The sequence below is a fragment of the Watersipora subatra genome, chromosome 3 (assembly GCF_963576615.1).
Source record: "Watersipora subatra chromosome 3, tzWatSuba1.1, whole genome shotgun sequence".
Taxonomy (NCBI): Eukaryota; Metazoa; Bryozoa; class Gymnolaemata; order Cheilostomatida; family Watersiporidae; genus Watersipora; species Watersipora subatra.
Genome location: NC_088710.1, coordinates 4,107,261 through 4,131,959, shown reverse-complemented (window position 1 = coordinate 4,131,959; position 24,699 = coordinate 4,107,261). Strand labels below are relative to the sequence as shown.

At 36.9% G+C, this 24,699-nt stretch overlaps 2 protein-coding genes across 2 annotated transcripts in view; both read right to left on the bottom strand.

Moving 5' to 3' along the window:
• LOC137389850 (protein unc-79 homolog) overlaps positions 1–23,737 on the bottom strand; it is a 34,402-nt gene extending 10,665 nt beyond the window's left edge. The window contains exons 1-17 of the mRNA XM_068075988.1: positions 23,676–23,737; positions 22,407–22,481; positions 21,366–21,541; positions 20,353–20,472; positions 18,440–18,622; positions 17,074–17,221; positions 16,551–16,667; positions 16,137–16,348; positions 15,875–15,943; positions 14,673–14,847; positions 10,873–10,930; positions 9,416–9,655; positions 8,440–8,641; positions 6,292–6,390; positions 3,660–3,800; positions 2,359–2,580; positions 1,091–1,264 (exon numbers count right to left, since the gene is read on the bottom strand). Of these exons, the coding sequence (XP_067932089.1) occupies positions 1,091–1,264; positions 2,359–2,580; positions 3,660–3,800; positions 6,292–6,390; positions 8,440–8,641; positions 9,416–9,655; positions 10,873–10,930; positions 14,673–14,847; positions 15,875–15,943; positions 16,137–16,348; positions 16,551–16,667; positions 17,074–17,221; positions 18,440–18,622; positions 20,353–20,472; positions 21,366–21,541; positions 22,407–22,428 (2,358 nt within the window). The 5' untranslated portion in view covers positions 22,429–22,481; positions 23,676–23,737. The remainder of the gene's footprint in view (positions 1–1,090; positions 1,265–2,358; positions 2,581–3,659; positions 3,801–6,291; positions 6,391–8,439; positions 8,642–9,415; positions 9,656–10,872; positions 10,931–14,672; positions 14,848–15,874; positions 15,944–16,136; positions 16,349–16,550; positions 16,668–17,073; positions 17,222–18,439; positions 18,623–20,352; positions 20,473–21,365; positions 21,542–22,406; positions 22,482–23,675) is intronic.
• The window catches only part of LOC137389669 (protein unc-79 homolog), a 37,445-nt gene continuing 35,580 nt past the window's right edge, over positions 22,835–24,699 (bottom strand). The window contains exons 21-23 of the mRNA XM_068075740.1: positions 24,402–24,557; positions 23,676–23,756; positions 22,835–22,914 (exon numbers count right to left, since the gene is read on the bottom strand). Of these exons, the coding sequence (XP_067931841.1) occupies positions 22,835–22,914; positions 23,676–23,756; positions 24,402–24,557 (317 nt within the window). The remainder of the gene's footprint in view (positions 22,915–23,675; positions 23,757–24,401; positions 24,558–24,699) is intronic.

The window sequence follows — 24,699 nt, the reverse complement described above, 5'->3', positions numbered from 1 at the left end:
ACAGCTCATGTCGGCCTCCAATCTTAAGCTAAGTTGAAAATATGAAAACGACATATTTTTTTCAATTTTCTGCTATTTAAGCTTTAATGAAATGTTGCACAGACGAAAGTAAGAAATCATAGTCAGTAGCCCCTGGTGCAGCATAACATAAATTAGCAGATGGAAAAGGTAGTGCTGAGAAAGTCTGTACAATTCTCATGACAGACCTTTGAAGCAGTCATAATAAGCCTGATGATTTATGGCGAATCACTTCCGCATATTGTTTATTACCTACAATGAATCCTTTCGCTTTGGTAAAGATATTCCTTTGTTCTTACGAATGGCAACTGTCAGCCATGATTGTCAACCAAAAGAGAAACTTACTAAGAAAGAAACATGAATCAGTGTGCAGAGATATCAGCAGCTACTAGTGTGTAATGTAGGTATTTGTGGCTCACCTACAACGCGCTGTTACTACTTACTGCTGGTGAGTAAGTACTTACTGATGGTGAGTAAGTACTTACTGCTGGTAAGTAAGTACTTACTGATGGTGAGTAAGTACTTACTGCTGGTAAGTAAGTACTTACTGATGGTGAGTAAGTACTTACTGCTGGTAAGTAAGTACTTACTGATGGTGAGTAAGTACTTACTGATGGTGAGTAAGTACTTACTGATGGTGAGTAAGTACTTACTGCTGGTAAGTAAGTACTTACTGATGGTGAGTAAGTACTTACTGCTGGTAAGTAAGTACTTACTCACCATCAGTAAGTACTTACTGATGGTGAGTAAGTACTTACTGCTGGTGAGTAAGTACTTACTACTTACTGCTACTTGCCGGCTTACAATCCAGTGGGCATCAACTTATTTTATGTAATAGAGTCCAAGGGTCAAACTTAACAAAGCCTGCAGCCTCTAATGAACAGAAACAGCAGTAGTTTAACCACAGTTTAAGTACATGAAATGTACGCAACAGAAACAGCCAATGCTTAATGGCTGCAGGCTGCAATGGCGATCTCTTAACAACTAGGTCGAAGCAGTCTCAACATGTCAAGACATAATATATAAACTTGGATATTATATAACACTAGAGCCAACTGTTTAGCCTGAGTACCCTTAATTTGAGTAAAGTGTGAAGGTCACAGATGAACTCTATGGCATCATTGAGACACAGCTTCATCACGTCAGCGATGCCGGCATCTATGAGCATGTCACTGGTCAACTGGGAAGGAATCTCATTGGTGATATAAGTAGGAAGCAGTGTGCTCCCGCAGTCCATGCACACGATCTGCCACAGATATAGATGGTACATTAAAAATTTCAATCAATTACGGTGGAGGAGTCTATGGTAGATTACTGACTTATACCGAATTCAAAGAGTGAAACATCAGCTTGCTGGATGTAACTCTAACTACCAGCTCACCAGTTCACTATATACCAGATGAAACCAGATGAAACCAGATGGTTGAGTAAGGTGTCACTGCTGACACCTGAGAATGAGGAGCTCAACTCAGGGTCCGGATTGATACTTAGTGAAACTGATTTTATTTGTAAAACAAATGACCAGTAGACCATCTCAGATAGAAAAGGTGATATATAGTATATACGTATATATATAATTATGTTGTACGCGTATATACATTAGAAGTTCAAAGTTTACTTCTTACCATAAAAAGACAAGTAAACTGAAATCCAAACACCTAGAATAATATAAAATTTTAAAAGAGTTTTAGTAATATTTTGTTGACAGGTTTTAAAAATATTATTTTCAGGAACTGCTTTATTTTTAAAAACCTTTTAAATTTCCATTTTGTGTAGAGGAGAAAATTACTGCTAGCCAATTCATACGATTAGATCCGTAAGCCTATAAGATTGTGATTTTATAACCACTGCTAGAAACCTAATGCTGGACTTATAACAGCGATAGACTTATTAGGTACTTGAGCAATCCTCTTCAACCTTGTTCCGCATGAGCAGATGATTGATATATTGAGGTGATAACCTAATGACCAGACTTGTAACTATAGACTGAGAACTTATAACAATGCTTAGCGAACATTACCAGTGATTAGTTTTATTTAGTTGTGAATTTTCACATCTTAGGCTATTTATGAGCTTACATATAAAATGTTTGTTGTGATGCATTATGGGTAATGGCCAACATAAGCTGGTTGGTCTCATGTTCCCGCACTGGCTAGTCTGCAGCCTTGACATTGACAACTAATACAAAAACACTGTCAGCCAACTTTAAAGATTTAACATAAAAATTATGGAACTGACAAATTTGAACTATTGTTTGCAAGGATGCAAATCTGTGAAATGCCTGCAATTGTAGGAAAACATAAGACATAATGGTATGCATGCTGGTGTCCAAGAGCTCACCTCAAGAAGGATAAGGACATTTGCTTCAGGTAAGGTCGATTTGTACTTCAGCACCTGCATGAGCTCTGAGACAACCATCCGAGCAAGAATTGTCTTGTCCCTCTCCTTGCCAAACGTGCTCTTGCCAAGCTGACAGAGCTTTGCTAACTGAATTAGATTGAAGGTGTGCGTTTGAAGAGCTGTTGATATTAACTTTCCATAAGTCTCAACAAGCCTGTCACCCTGCAAGCAATCAGTTGATAGATAGTTCAGTACATATAGTCACTTTGTGAGTAGTGACTGTAATTAGTACATATAGTTACCTTGTGAGTAGTGACTATGGTTAGTATAAAGAGTTACCTTGTGAGTAGTGACTATAGTTAGTATAAAGAGTTACCTTGTGAGTAGTGACTATAGTTAGTACATATAATTACCTTGTGAGTAGTGACTATGGTTAGTATAAAGAGTTACCTTGTGAGTAGTGACTATGGTTAGTATCTAGAGTTACCTTGTGAGTAGCGACTATAGTTAGTATAAAGAGTTACCTTGTGAGTAGTGACTGTAGTTAGTACATATAGTCACTTTGTGAGTAGTGACTGTAGTTAGTACATATAGTTACCTTGTGAGTAGTGACTATGGTTAGTATAAAGAGTTACCTTGTGAGTAGTGACTATGGTTAGTATAAAGAGTTACCTTGTGAGTAGTGACTATAGTTAGTATAAAGAGTTACCTTGTGAGTAGTGACTGTAGTTAGTACATATAATTACCTTGTGAGTAGTGACTATGGTTAGTATAAAGAGTTACCTTGTGAGTAGTGACTATGGTTAGTATAAAGAGTTACCTTGTGAGTAGTGACTATAGTTAGTACAAAGAGTTACCTTGTGAGTAATGACTGTGGTTAGTATAAAGAGTTACCTTGTTAGTAGTGACTATGGTTAGTATAAAGAGTTACCTTGTGAGTAGTGACTGTGGTTAGTATAAAGAGCTACCTTGTGAGTAGTGACTATAGTTAGTATAAAGAGTTACCTTGTGAGTAGTGACTGTAGTTAGTACATATAATTACCTTGTGAGTAGTGACTATGGTTAGTATAAAGAGTTACCTTGTGAGTAGTGACTATGGTTAGTATAAAGAGTTACCTTGTGAGTAGTGACTATAGTTAGTACAAAGAGTTACCTTGTGAGTAATGACTGTGGTTAGTATAAAGAGTTACCTTGTGAGTAGTGACTATGGTTAGTATAAAGAGCTACCTTGTGAGTAGTGACTGTGGTTAGTATAAAGAGCTACCTTGTGAGTAGTGACTATAGTTAGTATAAAGGGTTACCTTGTGAGTAGTGACTATGGGCAGCTTAAATATGGTAGACATGAGTGTCAGGAGCTCTGAAAGGTCGCATGGCTGCTCGGGAAGGTGAGACGCAAGTTTTCGGAACAAGATCTCTAACTGGTCAACAATCTTTGGCCACTCCTGCATGACAAGAGTACATATCACACCTCTCTAACCTACAGGTACTTACAAACAAACCTAGACAATCACCTCGGCTAGGTAGCAGCCGACTGCTTCAACACATTTTAGAAAGATATTTGTTCAGTGATGAAAATGAAACTAAAGACTACCAGCTAGCGGTTCAGGATGTGTATGAACATAAAATTAATAAGGTTTGAGAGGAAGTGAAAGTAATTATGAATATTAATTATGAATTTCAAAAGTACACAATTATTTGACACTTGAAGAGTTGAAATCACAAACCAATTTGGCTGCAGTAACTTACATAAAGACATTAGGGCTCGCAATTATATAATTACACAATAAAACTAATAAAAAATCTTGACATAATGAATTACCGTACTTTTTGGACTATAAACCGCACCCCTATATAAGCCGCATCTGCTTTATTTAAAAAAAAAACGATAATAAAACAATACATAGGCCACATCTTTGTATAGGCCGCAGAACTCAGGATGGTGCTTTTTAACGCGGCAGCAACTTTGCTGTTTCGTACTAACCGACGCTTTTTAACCTAGTGCTAACGGAACAGTCTCGTTAGGCATTGTTTCGTATTTTCTTTCCCCGCTAGAGGCGCAATAACCGAAGATTCTGGTTAATGCGCCCTAGCGGTGAAAGAAAAAGCCACAGAATAGCCGCACCCTTATATAAGCCGCATGGCTCAAATCGTCAGAAAAAAGTATCGGCTCGTAGTCCGAAAAGTACGGTAATAGCTCGGAAATGCTCCGACTGCTGTTAACTGCAATAAGAACAAACGAACATAAGCAATGAAGCAATTCCAGTTAAAAATATACAATTATGTGTTGCTACTTCACTCCTCATCTTGCATAGCCTCAACATCCATAGTTTTATCGTGAGTGGGAGGGGACGAAATCAAAATAACTTCCGCAATAGTTTGAACTGATAAAGAATTAAGCCATTAGCTTATGAGCTTCTTAAATTAACAACTAGATCAGTACAAACTAGTGCTGGGCACGGGTAATAAAACTCGTTGAACTCGCGGATTTATCTTCTCTCGAGTAATAGAGATTTTGAGTATTTCGATCTGGCGGGTTCGGGTTTGGGCCTGCGAGTTCGGGTTTTGGAACACGACTTCGTGGAGTAGAGTGAACAAAAACTTGGTCTATTGCGCCCTGCGTTCTAAACACTGTTTGATAACCCGCCGGTTAACCCTGGCCTTGTTGTCAATGCGCGTCAATAACCCTGAGCAATCTGTCTAATGGTCCGAAGTTTTTAAAATTTCATTATATATATTTGAACGTGTTTATAATACAATGATATTTGGTAAAACACTAGTAAAAAAATCGGGCAACTCACAGCAAATGTCAAAAAACAGAAAAAAAACAATACTTTACCATTATTTGGGCTAAAACTATAAAAGTTTGTACGATTTAAAAAAAACTCGCAAAAACATTTGCAATAGCATCATATCTATTGAGCACATGTTCATCATTATTTTATGACTGAAAATATACTGGAAAATTATAACTAGTACTATAAAATTCTTTATTTGCATCATGATCACTTATGACCTACCAACAAACGAGTCGTGTCCACTATTTCACAATATCGTTCAAATAAAATCTGTTACCGAAGGAAGTAGGTAACGATATTTGAAAACTGTTACAAATGGAAGTGAAATTTCTGGTCTAATATCTTGTGCAAAAATTAATTTGATTTGCTTACGCTGTTACTTGGAAATGGCTTTTGTAAACAAAGCCATGTGAATGTCGGAATTCCCCAATAGAGATTCTGACACCCTACGCAATGCCTGAAAATCTACCGTCGGGGTTCAAACTTCAGAGGCTGTGAGCACGAATATTGATCGTTAGAAAATAGTAAAAAACAAATAAATTGAATAGAATTATAATTGCATTGTAAATTTTAGAATATGTCTGATGGTTGGATATTTTAGACATAAAACCCATATCAACAAACCCGATACCCGAAAAACTCGCTGGCCAAGAAGTACTCGTGCCAAGCACTTCCATCTACTCGATACTAAAAAAACTCAAACCAACGGGAACGGGAGTCTAAACTCGTTGGACAAGAAGTACTCGTGCCCAGCACTAGTACAGACGCATAGCTAGACTTGCTTGTCATTTATCAAAGGCTATATTTGAACAAATAGCCTAAACGACAAGATCTCCTTGCAGTTTGTTCCTAGCCATTGGAAAGATGAACAAGCCAGTTCAGAGAGATGCTTTCAGGCAAAACGGCATGGTGAGCCAAATACTTAAACTACCTATATGTGGTAATTGTTTTTAGCTAGCTCATAATATGTGAACCTCATTTGATCTCGCGTATAAAATGACGGGGTGGTGTTACTTCACAGTTTTTCACCTTTCGCTGTAGCGCAATGGTATCACTGTAATGGCGAAATGCTGCTCCATGTCCAACTATTTCTACTACCTCGAGTTAAACTTTATTACAAAAGTATGAAGTTAGTTACCGGGCAAGTGGAGAGATCAATTGTCATGGCTGAGAGGTAAGTGTTGAGATTCTCCGTCAGTCCAAGTACATTCTTTATTACAGACTTCTCATTTATTCTCTGGAATCAAAGCCAGAGAGTAAAACACTACCATAAGAGAGTGAAACACTATCATAAGAGAGTGAAACACCATCATAAGAGGGTGAAACACTATCATAAGAGGGTGAAATACTATCATAAGAGAATGAAACACTATCATACATGTAAGAAGGTGAAACCCTATCATAAGAAGGTGAACCACTATCATAAGAAAGTGAAACACTATCATAAGAGGGTGAAACACTATCATAAGAGGGTAAAACACTACCATAAAAAGGTGAAACACTACTATAAGAGGGTGAAACACTGTCATAAGAAAGTGAAACACTGTCATAAGAAAGTGAAACACTGTCATAAGAAAGTGAAACACTACCATAAGAGGGTGAAACACTATCATAAGAGGGTGAAACACTATCATAAGATGAACCACTATCATAAGAAGGTGAAACACTATCATAAGAGGGTGAAACACTATCATAAGAGGGTGAAACACTATCATAAGAGGGTAAAACACTCATAAAAAAGTGAAACACTACCAAAAGAGGGTGAAACACTACCATAAGAGGGTGAAACACTGTCATAAGAAAGTGAAACACTACCATAAGAGGGTGACACACTATCATAAGAGGGTGACACACTATCATAAGATGAACCACTATCATAAGAAGGTGAAACACCATCATAAGAAGGTGAAACACTACCAAAAGAAGGTGACAAACTACCAAAAGAGGGTGAAACACTACCATAAGAGGGTAAAACACTATCATGAGAAGGTGAAACACTATCATAAGAAGGTGAAACACTACCATAAGAGGGTGAAACACTACCATAAGAAGGTAAAACACTATCATGAGAAGGTGAAACACTATCATTAGAAGGTGAAACACTACCAAAAGAAGGTGAAACACTACCAAAAGAGGGTGAAACACTACCATAAGAGGGTAAAACACTATCATGAGAAGGTGAAACACTATCATAAAAAGGTGAAACACTACCATAAGAGGGTGAAACACTACCATATGAGGGTGAAACACTATCATGAGAAGGTGAAACACTATCATAAGAAAATGAAACACTACCATAAGAGGGTGAAACACTGTCATAAGAAAGTGAAACACTGCCATGAGAAAGTGAAACACTACCATAAGAGGGTGAAACACTATCATAAGAGGGTGAAACACTATCATAAGATGAACCACTATCATAAGAAGGTGAAACACTATCATAAGAGGGTGAAACACTATCATAAGAAGATGAAACACTATCATAAGAGGGTGAAACACTACCATAAGAGGGTAAAACACTCATAAAAGGTGAAACACTACCAAAAGAGGGTGAAACACTATCATAAGAAAGTGAAACACTATCATGAGAGGGTGAAACACTATCATAAGATGAACCACTATCATAAGAAGGTGAAACACTACCATAAGAGGGTGAAACACTATCATAAGAAGGTGAAACACTACCATAAGAGGGTGAAACACTATCATAAGAAAGTGAAACACTATCATAAGAAGATGAACCACTATCGTAAGAAGGTGAAACACTACCATAAGAGGGTGAAACACTATCATAAGAAAGTGAAACACTATCATAAGAAGGTGAACCACTACCATAAGAGGGTGAAACGCTATCATGAGAAGGTAAAATACTAGCATAGGAGGGTGAAACACTACCATAAGAAGGTGAAACACTATCATAAGAAGGTAAAACACTATCATAAGAAAGTGAAACACTATCATAAGAGGGTGAAACACTATCATAAGAAGGTGAAATACTAGCATAGAAGTATCCTACTTGTCGACATGTAGCAAAGGATGACAAATAGTGATAGAATGTCACAACTAGATCACCTCAGCAAAGGCACTTGCTTCTTATGTACCATTTCAACATTATAACTCGTGAATGAAATGCAATATAATGCTTCATACAAGCTGAACATTTCCAACCTGATTCTTTGCGAATAAATTGTAACTTCTTAACAACTTAAGAATGTTTCAACATAAAATCTGCAAACTCTAACTATATCACTACCGTTAGCTATATGCAGCATGAGAGGCCACTGACCTCTAGGGCTGTCAGCAAAGCCTGCTGACTAGAAAGTTCCGGGAACTCGGTGAGGGCAATAACGATTGTCTTGAACATGTGGCTGTCACAAGCGGATGTGAGGAGTGCAGCCATGATGCCATTGTTGTGTAGCTGGTGCAGAGTGCAGCGCAGGAACTGGAGAGATGAGCTCACAACATTGCCAGGGATAAACACTTGTCGACTGAAAGCATAGGAAGTGACTCAACCTTCAGGTTATATAAAATAGGAGTGCGAGGTATGGCCCCGAAACTAGCACTACAATGACATGGATTCAAGTGGTGCTCATCGATAGTGAGCCTAAGAGGTCTGACCGCTTTCCGCCGAACAACTCGGTAACAAACCAAAAGATGCTGGGCCAGGCATTTCCAATCTGAACATCATATATTTTTGCTAAAACCATATCAGATCTGTTGACAACTAATTAGTTTCAATTCTTGCGATACTAAATAATTTTAGTTATTGGATGCTTATGCCGGTGCTCCAAACTCATAGCTTATATGTGGAAGAACAGGTAAACCTAAATTTCAATACAAAAAAGCAAACCAGCTTTCAAGCTTCTTTTTCGCATCAACTTTCGGTCACTAATAAAATGCATATCAATCATCACTATTTTAAGACCACGCAAATATATCGTGTCTAATACTGGCCAAAAACTGTTGCCAAAAAATCTGCAAAATATGATATTGAGAAGACCCCTAGAATACACTTGTCAGCACATTTTCTTCGCTAACAGTCAACCTTCATCAGTGACCCTTCTTGCTAACAGTGACACTTATTTGTAGTCCTTAATTTTTTGATTACAATATGATGAGAAACGAATTTGCTAGAGTCACTATTTTGGTTCAAATGTCAGACTAATATAGTTGATTCAACAATTGACAAGTAAGCAGAGGTTCTTGCTGCATTTACTGTACATACGATGAATTAGCCCTTGCCCTACAACTCAACGACTTACTCAGGGCTTTGCCAGGTATAAAGAAGAGAGTTAGCAATTCTCGATATGCTTCGTATCATATCATAGACAACTCCGGCGGCCTGCTGCAAGTCGTGGTTCAGGTACGTCTCAACTGCGACGATGCAGAGCACCAACGTTTCCTCTGTGTAAGAGTCGACAGGAAGATAACACTCCGGACACTGCGTGCGTCTTACAGAGTCGCTAGGAGTCAGGCCAGGGTGTTTTCCATCAGCCGATTCACTGCAAAAGATCTCCAGACGTACCGAGATGCACGAGTAACTCAAAATGCAATTAATACTTGAACACTTGTATATACACTAAATACATGTAGCAACGTTCAGAGAACCTGTCTTCTTCACATTTTCATTTGAATATAAGCCGAATCACTCTCTACCTACACTTGTACAGTGAATCCTCAGTTCTCAAACATAATCCGTTCCAGAAGGTTGTTCGAAAACTGAGTTGTTCGAGATCCAAAACAATTATTCTCACTAGAATTAATGTATGTAAATTTTAATTTGTTCCAAGCTGAGAAAACAACTTCGGTAAAGTATTTTTTAAATATTTTACGCCATAAACTGTACTGTATACTACGTACTATAAATATAAACGGGTAGATAAAGATCGTGTTTATTTTCAATAAAATATTTTTTATATATGATGATGAAAAGAAAAAGTAAACATTTTGTATGCTTTGCTATTAAAACATCGAAAACATTTTAAGTTAAGATACAATACTAAAAATTGCAGAAACTAATAATGAAAGAGCGATGAATGCAACAGATCAGTTACATCAAAAATCATGTGAAAAAGAAAATATAAACAGCAGTGGCATGTTTACTTCACATCTTTGAAGGAGAGTGCTCCTCCAAAACAATTTAGGGTAACTCAACCGGAAGAGTTGTCTCCCTAGCAAATCTCTTCGGTAGAGGGACGTTGTCCCAGATGGTTCCTTGCTTTTTGTAAAAAATTTCTGATGCTTCTCCCTTTGATAACGAATGTTTCCATGCTGTTTCTGGAGCTGTTCCAAATGTTTAATTCTAATGCGCACGCTCCGGTTTGGTCGAAAACCGAATTTATGTTCGAGATTCGAGACGAACAAACCTCAATTTCTTTGGTCGAAATCCGAATTGGTCGACAAGTGAAGCGTTCGAGAACCGAGGTTCCACTGTAGTTAGTATGAATATTGACCAAATGGAATAGTCTGTTCAACCGTGATTAGACTGTAAAATATAGATTGAATCATACGGATACACTGTGTATCTGTATAGATGATGCAGTGTGTGCCCTCAGGTACACACTGAAGACACACTGTAAGATACACATGCGTTTTATCTATGTCGGACTGTCTATGAATTGACCAATCAAATACAACCGATAAAGTTGACAAGAAAGCGCTACATTCGGGTATGATACACACTAAAAAAAGAAAACCAGTTACTAATAATAATACATACGCGCTGTCTTGTTTAGGAACGTAAGCATGGCCTCGCTTAGACCTAGCCATGAAATCACCTAAAAGAGATGCAGATATAGCAGAGTGAGTTATGTCATGCAAACTTAAAAAAGGGGTGATATCATGGCTGATTAACAAAGTGAATAGAGTATAGTGACATCTATATATTGTTAACATCGACGAAATTTGATAGCAGTTCAAATGCTCAGAAAAAAATGCTATCGTTGCTATTGTGTTCGAGTTGCATCATTACCCATCTCTATTCCGTCGATCTCTTTACAACTACAAACATCATAATCACACTTTCGCCTGATCTGAATGTATTAACTGCGATCAAGTTTTGTCAATTTTAATTTTGAAACATCCTGGCAGTCATATAATCTCAAACATAAAAATGACTACAAATAATAGAAAGATACCATTATTTTTTGATAAAATCTACTAAACCTTTGTGTAGATCTTTAAAGGCTGGATGCCAAGTGAGACACATTTACACATTATCTACAGATACGTCGAGTCTGGGTGTGAAAGAAAGAGAGATAGAGATCCACTCGTTGATGAACCCCGGTGTAGCGCTGTAAGTGTTAATCTATGAGCCTCAGATGATGGGCACAGCTCTTGCCTTTTTAATATTACCTGACATTTACATCTATACGAATAAGCCCAACTTTATTATCCCTTATGTATGTCCGTGAAACCCTGTAAGCGCTATATCGCCTTACATCATCCATTACTTGTAGAAATGATATCACCAGACTAACAATAAAGATTCGGAAAGTTGATGCAGAAGAGAAAAGAAGAACAATGTTTGATTAGTAGCATTTGATCAACTCACTATGCATAACGCGACGATGATAGTGTGCTGAAGAACATTAGAAGAAGTTGTCTTCTGCCAACTGCCGTTGATAAAAAGCATTTATGGGTAATAATAATATCGTAAGAAACAAGGGATACATTCAATGTAAAGAGAGGGTTGCCTACACAAAGGATATTAAAAGTTGTAACAAAAGAAAAACTGAGAAGAGAGTATTCTACCCAATCATGCCACTTACTGGCCTGAGTGCCAGGCAGATAGCATGGGTTGCTCAGATAATGTGGCTCGGACCTCTTCAAAGTCTTAGTCGTGACGGCTAGACATGGTAGATAAAAACCAAAGGGTATTATCTATGACCAAAGGGTATTATAAATGACTTGCAATTCTTTGGTTACCACGAAGCACTCTGAGCACATCAAGAACCATATGAGAGGAATAGTCATATGTTAAGAGAAGGAGTATAACATATATATAATAGTCATATGATAAGAGAAGGAATATAACATATATATAATAGTCATGTGTTAAGAGAAGGAGTATAACATATATATAATAGTCATATGATAAGAGAAGGAATATAACATATATATACTGTATAATAGTCATGTGTTAAGAGGAGTATAACATATATATATATATAATAGTCATATGTTAAGAGAAGGAGTATAACATATATATAATAGTCATATGTTAAAAGAAGGAGTATAACATATATATAATAGTCATATGATAAGAGAAGGAATATAACATATATATAATAGTCATATGATAAGAGAAGGAGTATAACATATATATAATAGTCATATGTTAAAAGAAGGAGTATAACATATATATAATAGTCATATGATAAGAGAAGGAATATAACATATATATAATAGTCATATGATAAGAGAAGGAATATAACATATATATAATAGTCATATGATAAGAGAAGGAGTATAACATATATATAATAGTCATATGATAAGAGAAGGAATATAACATATATATAATAGTCATATGATAAGAGAAGGAGTATAACATATATATACATGTAATAGTCATGTGATAAGAGAAGGAGTATAACATATATATACATGTAATAGTCATGTGATAAGAGAAGGAGTATAACATATATATATAATAGTCCTGTGGTAAAAGGGGTACAACGTATACAGAACATGGCACAGACTGGGCTAAATTCACACGCTGATAGCAAAAGGGATGCACACACCAGGCAATTAAATGAGCAGCGAAAAAGATACCAAACTTACTAGCAGCGGCGGCAGACTGCAAGATGGCCGCCTGTTGTTCCTCTTCAGCGCTCATACTCTCTAACATGTTTGTTCTAGAGTTTTGTCTCTTCCCTACTTTACTTAACATGCCAGCTAATTTCCTTGGTGTGTCTAGGAGTTGAACAGGGAAGACAATTAGTGGGAGATTAGCCATGTTTCACAGTTAGACGTGTGGATGGACTAGGCTATCACCAATACACATGAGCACAAAGCATGCAGTTAGCTAATACAGCAAGTTTGAATAGACAGGAAGAAGCAAAACATTAAATGAGTCAGCGTTTGCTAATCCAACATGAAATCTTGTCTAGTATGTCGCAATGAGTAAAAAATTTTTTAATAGAAGTAGTAAGAAGAAAACCCCTCACCGTTATGAGAAAGAAACCGCTTAAGTTTTTTTCCTGAAATTGATAATCATATAATGGTAAGCTACATGTTTATGCTGAAATAGAATAGACTATTATCAGAGAGTCTTCCTTTCTTCCTTTAATTTCACAATATAAATTGGCTGAGGGAATTATGGGTAATAAACACTTAAAGATGAGTAAAACCCTCATTCAGTCCGCTGATCTTTTTAATGTTGATTTTTTATTGGCCTTTCTCATTAAATGCTCTCTGGAGGTTGCATTTATTTAACAAGTAACAAATTAATTTTTTCACTATGGCAAACCTTTATATTGACTAGCCTTAGTACCTATACAAAAACATTAATCACGGATCACAGAGTCAACAGATTCACCCAACATTCTGCCACAATAAGTTTAGGATATTGGGTTATCATTTCGCCAGAAAATAAACCAGTTAGTTCTCTTCTACTCAGAATTCACAGCATAATATCACAATTTCCAAATCTTTCAATTTTCGATTTAAGATGGATGAAAAAAAAGTAAACGGTATCCTAAATGTGTTTCCGCTAGTCAAATTCGTTACCATTGGGCCTCAAATAATTCTGATACAATTAGCTATATTTTTATATAAGAAAATGGTGGCCTGCGATTTGGTCAAACTGCGAAAACGATAGCATTATTTTTCTGCAGCTGGTTTCATTAAACGAAAAAATTTAAACATAACTGTTGTCTGTCAAATGCATTGATTCTTGGGTAGAATTTTCTGTTGATTGAATTAAATCCGTCAGAACAACAACAAAGTTTCGTAGTGAGAGTTAATGGAGGTAGTAAATCAAGCAATAGTTATGATATTTAACTGGATCCTTGCAATTTCCAATCACATTTTTCAGATTTTTCAGAAGAGAATCCTTCGATAAAACTAGGCCTTACTGATAATGGTAATGAAATGAGGAAGATTAAAATTGTCTTCTGTGACATCAGAAGTTCGGGGATCGCTATCAAGTCTCCGTGATGAATGTTTGTAAGATAACAAAGACTAAATGCTTTATAAAAGACCGTGTCATGTGATGTGTCATGTGATGTGGAAACATGAAAACTCAAAATTAATAACGTAAAATATATATCTTTCATTTTCATCAACTAAAGTTTTTTTTATTTAATGTTCGCTTCACTGAGGCTTAAATGAGAGAATATAAATCAGCTATGTGTACCTTGTGCCACTACGGATATAAACAGTTTGCACCCATCATCACATCTCAGAAGCTCCAAACACCAATAGCCAATCCACAACCATTACAGATAAAGGCAGCCAATTACCTACGCTCAACGACTATCCGACCAATGAGAACCGATTGTCGACACCACCGACCTGATTTCTTGAGCTCAATGTTCACATCAGAGCTGGAAGCAGACTTTGAGCCCCTGCTAGCGCCTGAAGAACTTTCTACTTTAAATGAGGGTTTCTCAGAAAGATATTCCACAGCGGCAGTGGCTGTTGGAGGAGCGCTCTGCGGGTTCTCCAGGAGAGACGCAAAATCATCCGACTATAGAGGAAATTAATTACATTTATGTAACAGTGTGCCGACAAGTGATGAACTTCACCAGACATATTCATCAACGCAGTAAGAACAGTGCTGAGTAATTCAAAGCTACGAGACCAGAGGGCTATAAAACAACCTGGGCATTGGTAAATTTCAACAGAGGGTGCCAATTAAGTAGGTAAACATCCATCTAAGGCAATCATGGAGTTTGATCATGAAGCAGTGAGATGTGTGCATACTAAATCATAGGTCATCCTGAGTGTGTATGTGCGCGCGTGTGATAGATCATGTCATGAGCTAACAACTTTTAAATCAAATGTGACCCGTTCCTCATGTGTGTCACAAAGCCCTGAAAAAGGCAAAACAATGGTAAAACTTTCCCATGCAAATAGGACAACTTTCCCATTTGCCATTTTAGGTGCTTAACGGACTCTTAAGCATCCAAAAAACTAGCACCTTACTGCTTGTTTTACACCTAATACTTTTGTAGAACCATATCTATGTCTATGACCAGTAAATATTAGTAAAATGATAAACTGCAAGAACTGAGCTAAGAGGCTGTCACTGAATCAGGGGAACGAGCGTACAGGTTGCTAAATGATTATGCCTACTTATTTTAAACGTGCAGTTGCACACACCTGCTGGTCTATGAAACATTTTGGAAGCAAGCCAAGTTTAATCAGAAGACTAATTCATTTAAAAAAAAACAAGTTTAAACATGAAGAAAGAATTTTCAATTGAAAGAATTCTCTCAAAAAGAATTGAGAAAGATTCTCAACTTTAACTAATCTAAATTACCCTTGCATCTTCGATTCTTCGTCATATAATTAAATGCATTATTACAAAGCAGCGATATTAATTTATTGTTAGCCCAAGACAAACAAGAAGACAAGACAAGGAAGGCAAATCTAAATGCTTTAGCATGAGATCAAAGAATAACAAGTTGTTGCTTGTAAAAGAATGTCACACTTTAGTTATTTCACTTGGAAGGTCAGTAGTATAATGACTACAACAATACAATAATTCCAACCTTAGGGATATCAATTGCTTGCCAATGTGGAAGCTTTCCTTTAGATGGGGACAGAGTGTCTGTATTCAGCTAAAAACATAAGAACTAATTCAGTATTCAACTTAGTTACAGTGTGACGGAAATATGATAGACTAGTACACAGTAGTAAATTTAATAGACTAGTACACAGTAGTAAATATGATAGACTAGTACACAGTAGTAAATTGGATATTAACTAGTCCTAAGCAGTAAATATGATAGAATGGTATGCTAAAAGAGTTACCTGACGCTTGACTTTAGCAGTTTTCTTGGACGGCTTTTCCGGATCAGCAACCAGAGATTTCTTAGCAATAGCGGGAGAGAGATTAGCCTTTGATGACCCTGTTATTGACCTAGCCCTAGATGCCTTCACGCTAGTGTCGGTCTGATCTAGCGTCGACTCTCTAGATCTGGCTAGAGACTCAGACTCATCCTCCTCATGGATTATTGATGAAGCTGCCATCACGCATGATACAATTAGCTAGAGCCATGCAACTACAAAGCCTCACCTAGTGTCTAAATTGCAAAGTGTTTTGCTATAAAACTTTGTCACATACTCGATTTAAATCTATAGCCTGACACTTAAGGTAACCAATAATTGTAGTAACTACTACTCATTAAGGATTTTATAAAAGTATTATAATGCATTTATACAGACCGATAAGAAGACCGGGAGCTCCTGGTAGAGAGGAGCTTGGTCCGAGTCTTTCTAAATTGAGGCCTTGGGATCCACTTTGCTCATCACTTTTGCGAGACGTCTGCTCTTGGTCCATAGCTAAAACATTGCTCCAATTCAACAGTCGGCTATACTAACAGATAATTTTTTTTTAAATTGTCAAAAACATTGTCACTAAGCTAATACTACGGAAAGATAATGCAGTGTACTAGTAGACACTATGCATTGTCTGCAACTGCTAAGCACCCTGAGTCAGCTGTCAGCCGATTCAACCTAATTGACTCCGCCTCAACAGCACCCTATAAAGTTTCTAGTTACAGTACGAGTTTGGTTAGCAGTCTCTTCGCAACCCCACACCCTTTTTTCAGCGCTTGATTTTGACTAACATTTTCCAAAGCAAGCCTGTGCTCCTCGTATTACTTTCCTATATCCATTCTCTGTATTCATAGTAATTCTTTCACCTCTTTTAACGGTATAAGTACAGCGCCACTACACAAACACACACCTTGCACGACCCCTTGCACCTCTCTGATGCTGTCTCCATCGGAGGCCTTATACTTGCAGGAGTGAGGAATAGTGGCCAGCGTGTTCAGAATAATTCGCACCAGATAGCTGATGGTAGGGGATAACTCCGCACTGCAGCTGTAGTTATACTACAACATATTAAAGATGATGTGCTTTATGCTCAAACATATAGATGACTGTGCAAGGCGCAACCGATGAGACAGGTGTCAACAAGTAGCTGATCTTGTATTCTTTAAGGCCTTCTCATGGAATGACAGCTCTTAGTCACTGGCAACAGATGTAAGTCTCGGCCATAAATACAAAACTATCGTTGCTCAAGAAGAATGTCAGGATTCAACTGGTCAACTAAATAAAGAATAACAATAACTAAAGTTATTAGAGAGCCATGAGCTAGTCTGTGACCAGGGACATAATTGTACGACTACCGTATATATTAAAAGTCCCTTGGGCTGGCAGAAATATTGCTAAAAAGACTTCACTTTTACCGGTAGTACTTTTTGTGAACTTTCCTTCATGAACTCACCATGCATGACACAAAAGGTGAGCAACATCTGCAATAATAAATAGGCTTCTTTGTCTGCAATCCTCAATCCTCTGAACATGATGTCTAGATCCTCATTGAAATGCTAAAGCGAATAACGCGATTCCATGGCACTGCTGAGTGTCATGAATTTAGTTGGTTGCCTCTGAACCTTGGCAGTCAGAGAGACAACCAACTGCTGATGAGAGCCAAAGAAAAGCTCTTCGCCTTTGACTCACAGCATTCAGTTTGAACCACAAGTACACTTCATGAGGGTACGATCTGTCCCCAAACGCACTTGATACCAGCTCTTAATGTTCCCATGATGTGGTTAATCCCATTAATCCCACGATATGGTTATTCCCATTAATCCTATGATGTGGTTAATCTATAAATTTGTGTCATCAACAAATATGAAACATCAAAAATCTGCAACGCAAGCGAGTTTTGTTACTCGAAAACGTTTACAGCGTGTTTTATGCATGCGAGATATAGAAATGACACTAGCAAATTATGCGCAAAAAATGGCGTGCAAGCGATTAGATTTTAACCATTTTTAACATTTCAGTCATTTCGATTTAATAGACATGAGTACATCGCTATGGCCTCTGGCAAAAAATTCTAAAACCTTTTTGAACAAAGCACTCGCATTAATTCGCAACATGCGAATGTCTATTGGAAGACTTACCGTATTGTACAGTAACTTAATGTGCACACAACTCCAAATACACAACATCCGCATAATAGAAACAGAGAGTGATACAGTTTTACAAGAGTCAGACTGATGAAGAGTGACAACTCTATGATATAACTCTATGATATAAACCTTGTAAAGAACAATGAGGAACGACTGGACCCAGAACTTAGTAAGTGAGGGTGGCAGATGAACGAGTGTGTAGTCTGGTGTCTGGTTGTCGCTGGCATATTTCTGAGGAGAGCCACAGCACTTGAGAATATTCAGGAAGTCTGGCAGAAATTTGGTCGCCAACTCTACATTACCATCCAGAAACTGCAATCAATAATAGAAGAAATCCTGTATAAAATGAAGAACATTTAACCCAGGCATGTTTTAGCTTCCTCAAGGAATAGTAGAATACTAATTTACAAACAGGGTCTTTCAGTTTATGATATACTAGCTGTGCTACACGGTGTTGCCCGGGTAATAAAAAAGCCTGGACAGAAAGTTGATTTGTATTTAACATATAACAACATTTTCCATTCTAACTTTTAAGCTACATATCATGAGAGAAGTGTTTTGTGTAGTTGAAATAAATTAAGAGAAAAATAAAAACAACTGTAAAGGTTTTAGAACTTTGTCAAACAACTGTAACTTTCAAACTATTAGCCTGGCACATTGACAATGGAAAATTCCAGTAAGCTGCTAGGCTTCTAATGATGGTACTCCATGATGTTGCATCAGCATTGTTGTCCAGCTACAGTTGTTCTAATAATAGCTATAGCCGGAATGCAGACAGACATACAGACATACTTTGAGAAATATATACATAGATAGGCCTACGGTACTTTATATGATACATGTATATAGTTTATATTATTATGATACGGTAGTTTATATGATATATAGTTTATACTATTATGATACGGTACTTTATATGAAATATAGTTTATATTATTATGATACAGTAGTTTATATGATATATAGTTTATATTATTATGATACGGTAGTTTATATGATATATAGTTTATATAGCCACGTGCGATGCAAGAGACAAAGTAAACGAATACAAAAAACAGCATCAACTTTTAAATGCTTAAAGATGGTTTGTGAGATTAGGTTGGAGATACAATAAGTTAATGGTAGGACTGCATTCTGAAACTGGTGAGCATAGTTCAGTAATAAAATGGTTCAGTAGAAAACTTAGTTCAAAATTAAACGCAATAAAACTTTAAGCAAAGGAGAACTTTCATTGTTTCAGACTAACCTGTGTAGTACTCTATGGCACTAGTATTATATTATACAGTATACATAGCTGTAGTTCTGTGTAGTACTCTATGGCACTAGTATTATATGATACAGTATACATAGCTGTAGTTCTGTGTATTACTCTATGGCACTAGTATTATATGATACAGTATACATAGCTGTAGTTCTGTGTAGTACTCTATGGCAATAGTATTATATTATACAGTATACATAGTTGTAGTTCTGTGTATTACTCTATGGCACTAGTATTATATGATACAGTATACATAGCTGTAGTTCTGTGTATTACTCTATGGCACTAGTATTATATGATACAGTATACATAGCTGTAGTTCTGTGTAGTACTCTATGGCACTAGTATTATATTATACAGTATACATAGTTGTAGTTCTGTGTAGTACTCTATGGCACTAGTACTATATGATACAGTATACAGAGCTGTAGTTCTGTGTAGTACTCTATGTCACTAGTATTATATTATACAGTATACATAGTTGTTGTATATCAGCCAATAAACAGAAGATCAACATTAAAAAATGGTATCAATATATTGTTTGACAAACATCACGAGCAGCCAACTCTAGTAACAAAAACGAGAAAAGGCTTCTATTAATGGAATGCTTGAAGTTAGAAACAGCAAAACAATAAATGCTATAATAATACTGTTATGCAACAAACTTTTAACAAGAATGATTGTTACCTTTTTACATTATTGAAATAAAAACACCAAACAATAACAAACAGTGTACTTTTGTATTTGACAGAGTATCAGAGAAAAAGATTGAAGAACTCACAGTAGGCAAATTGGTGAGGAGAGCATTGAGAGTAGGGGAGGCTCGTAGCTGCGATGGTTTCACAAAGAATCTTCCTTCTGCATAGCCAAGTAAGTAAAAGATGTGCTCTATAGTAGATGCCTGTAGCAAGCCAAAATAACTTAAGGTAGATACAATAGCTAACAGAAGAGTAGCAAGCCCTGATAACTTACAGTAGATAGAATAACTAACAAAGTAAGACTAATCTAAAATAGATACTCGATTTCCCATAATTCCTGACTTAAAAGTAAAACTTGATGGTGCTGCTTACAGTGAGAGACACGGCATAGACATGCTTCATTATACTTGATGATGTTAACTGCTACGATTTGTTGAAGGAAGACAAATGCTTAAATTCAATAACCATCAACCCACCAAAATCAGGGGCCCATGATAAACCGTGTCAGTTGCAGAAGAAGTCAAAGTTTTAATGCAGATGTCAAAATACCCTTTACTATAGATGACCAAGTTTGCCACATTATAAGCTCAAAAATTATTTGATAATGCCTCTAAAATAGCAAATCTGTTTTCCAGATATTATTCCTTGATAGAAATTTGTTTGTACACCATTAGTTTATTTGTTAGAAAATACTCATCAAGGACAGACAACAAAAATCAAGCAATTTAGTTCTGTCCCAAGTTCATGCGCACTAACATAAGCAACAGCATATTCCTAGCAAGTTATAAACGAACCAAACACTACTAATTATTACTGAATTTATGGGTGTTTCTAAAAAACAATGTTTACTAGCAAATCCATATGCATCCCTTAGTACTGCTAGCATCGCATACCTTCAGCAGACAACCATAGGAAGCTAGCAGGAAAGTAAACTGTGACCTGGGTACTACCAAAAGCCATGGAACAGAAGTATTAAAGGACATGTAACCATGTAGATGACTGGAATAGAAGCATGTGAGAAATCAATTTAACCAGGAGTTATATGTCCGCATTTCCAGTAGACACGAGAAAGGGTGAGACATGAAGGTCAACCTACTTGGGATGGGTTAGGATCATCTTCAGCTTCATTAGTAGTTGGAGAAGACATGTATTTGATGATGAGGGACATGAGCAGGTGCAAGATGCTGTGCTCCAGCTTCTCATTCTCCATTGATCTCCACAGCATCTTTATTATCTTAGCACTCTCACTACCAAACTCCGGCATTACCTCATCTATAGATACCATTAAAATATATCAACAGTGCTTAAAAACATATTAAATATACATGTATTTTACAAATCAAATATTCAGGAAACTGAATCAACCGCAAGCAGAAGATCATTAATTATTTGATTGTTCAACAAATGAAGATGCCATGCTTCTTTAACAGACACTGTGCGGCACAGCAATTCGTACGAACTACTTGTGAGCGAACATTCTCCCACGTTGATCGTATCGTTTAAGCTATAGCGTTATGCAGTGTGTGTAACCATAGCAACTAATGACCGAAAAATATTGTAACACTGAGGTATGAATATAATGAAGAAGTTGTAAACTTGGCATAATCATGAACAGCGAGTGATCCATTGCTCCTTGTAACGCGTAGTTCATGCGATCAATAAAACTCTCATTTATTTTTTTAAACCTGAAAAATGGAAAACCTGATAGATAACATGCAACAAATATAATATATTTGAAAAAATTATAAAAATAGTTATATCAATTTGGTTGTCAGTGTTGGCCTTGGAAAAGTTAGTTAAAAAGGAAATCAGCGGATTGAAGCAAAGGGAGCAAGCAATGGAGGATAGGCATGCTTTAGCAGGTGAATTCCCAAAGCCATACCCGATAGCCATGTGAGTGTTATGCTACGAGGAAAGGAATCACAAAGAAGCAATAACAAATAAATTTCAACTATATGTGCAGGCGATGCAAAAAGAAGACAACTCCAAGCATTTGTACTACCGCAAATATCGTTAGTTCCATAACAACTATCTTTTTATTAGCCATATAGTCTTAAAACAGAAGCTTCATTGTAAATACAATACTGTTTTTCCAAGAAAAAGGGAGATGAGAGCGAAGCTGGAGCGGACGAGTTACCTCTGCGTGACCTTAACAGCATGTGCTGCAGATAAGAAAGGTCGTGAAGGTTCTCATGGGCCAAGCTTAACCAATCTGTGCCATGAATAAAATAAAATGACATCTGAACATGATGAACAAAAGAGGGAAGAGTACAACTAAAATATTTTGTTGAAAATCAAAACTGGTTCATTCATCGTATTTGGAGAAGAGGAGGGGGGTGTGAAAATATTGCCTAAAGTAAAGATCCCAGCCTAGTTTGGTAAAGGACTTTATATTTCTTAAGTGTTCATCTGTGAATAGGTATAAACAAGGTACAAACATTCGCCTTCATAGACAACTAACCTATGTCTAGCAACCAAACATTTAAAGATTTTTGAGAAGTGCACATTTAACTAGAAAGCCGGATTATCAAAACTTTTAGAAATGCAAAGCAAAATGTGAGGCGGCTATATTTTTGACCGCGTGTGACACTGAGAGACATCTATCAACATACCAATGCTTCCTAGCGTCTGGTCCTCCTCAGCCTCTGTGAGCAGTGCCATCATTTATATATGATTTAAGCTCGTTACTGGCAAGTGGCTCAGGACCTTAGGCTATAGACTTATAATGCTTACCCAATCATGAAACATGACATTATGCCACGGCGTGTTGCTCGTAAAACTAACGACACTGGATAGGGAATTAGGGCAACAATATCAACCAGGAGGTTTTTTGAAGCCCCACAAAGATAAGCAAATTATACTAAAGCCCATCAACTACACGCTGACACCTGCCCATCAACTACACGCTGACACCTGCCCATCAACTACACGGTGACACCTTCCCATCAACTACACGCTGACACCTGCCCATCAACTACACGCTGACATAAAGCCCATCAACTACACGCTGACACCTGCCCATCAACTACACGCTGACACCTGCCCATCAACTACACGCTGACATGAAGTTTTCGTTCAGCATAAAACCAGTTACTTGGAATAAGTACATTATAGGCAAATAGTCATGTGTCTGAATACTGACATACTAATAGATATCAACAACAAATGACACGGATGTTGTACCATAACTAAAACATGTAAAATCTTCCTATAGCAGCGGATACCAAATGACTAAAGAAGGTTACGATTTAAGTCAAAGTCATTTAAAAATGAATGAAGTTGGTCAGTAACTGGTCTAGAAAACAGCATATCTTATGGGACATTGCACTCTGTTAGTCAAGGCAGGTTTATAACTGTGGAAAGTGTTAATGAACTTATTGTTGATAGGTAAAATAGACTGAGTTACCTTGCAGGCTGCCATCTGATTGGGAGGCACTTTTCTTCTTTCCTTTTGATCTAAGGAATGGCGGGCCAGAGATTGTCTTATCTACAAACATAGATAAACCGGCATGACCTTAGGGCAAATACAGGGCCAATACAGTGCACTCCCTGGGTTACGATGTCTCTGTTATACGTTTTTTTTGCCTCAAGATGTAGAACATGATGTTTCTTTGTCCCTCGTTACGGTATTTTTTTCACCTTGCAAAATCAACAAAATGTCTCTCAAAATTCATATTTGGCTGTCGATATGCTGACTATGCCGGAATAACAAAGATGCCAATATGCTATTCGCCGAAAACCCTCCCACCACGCCTGAAAGAAATATGTTGCTCACTCTCCCTCAATTCAGTATTCTTCGCATTTTGTAAATGCTTGATATTGCGGAAATGAAACGACAATTAGTGAAAAAAGGCAAAAGTGAAAATTTATTGTGCATTTTAACGTTTAATATAATATTTATTATAGACTTAAATTCATTACAGTATATAACTACATGTATATAACTAGATATATAACTTTAATTCATTAGCCATGTGTCCTAAAATTGATAACGACGTTGAAAGAAGAAGTAAGAATCATAACCATAAATAGGTCATAACCACTACATACATAAATATTATTAAGTGAATTTAATCAACGATGTGTAAAAATATAGGGTCGATAATCGACAAAGAGAATGCAAAAGTAAAACCTTTGAGATAAGAGTTGACTAGAGATCCACTCGACTTCTCATAGATACCAGATTGTTCCTTGATTGAGTGGAGACTTTCACATCGCATCGAAGCAAACTTGGCTATTTTTAGCATCTGTTCCAAGCTCTGTCCATTTGAGACCTTGAGCAGTGAACCTGTACAACACAGACAGGTTGATATCCTTAGAACTAGAAATCTCTAGTGCTTGTGAGATGAATGATTGACCTTTTGGCGTGATGTCAAGCTGCCAAAATAGTTTTGGATACAAGTGGCCAACTGAAACAAGTGGCCAGCATA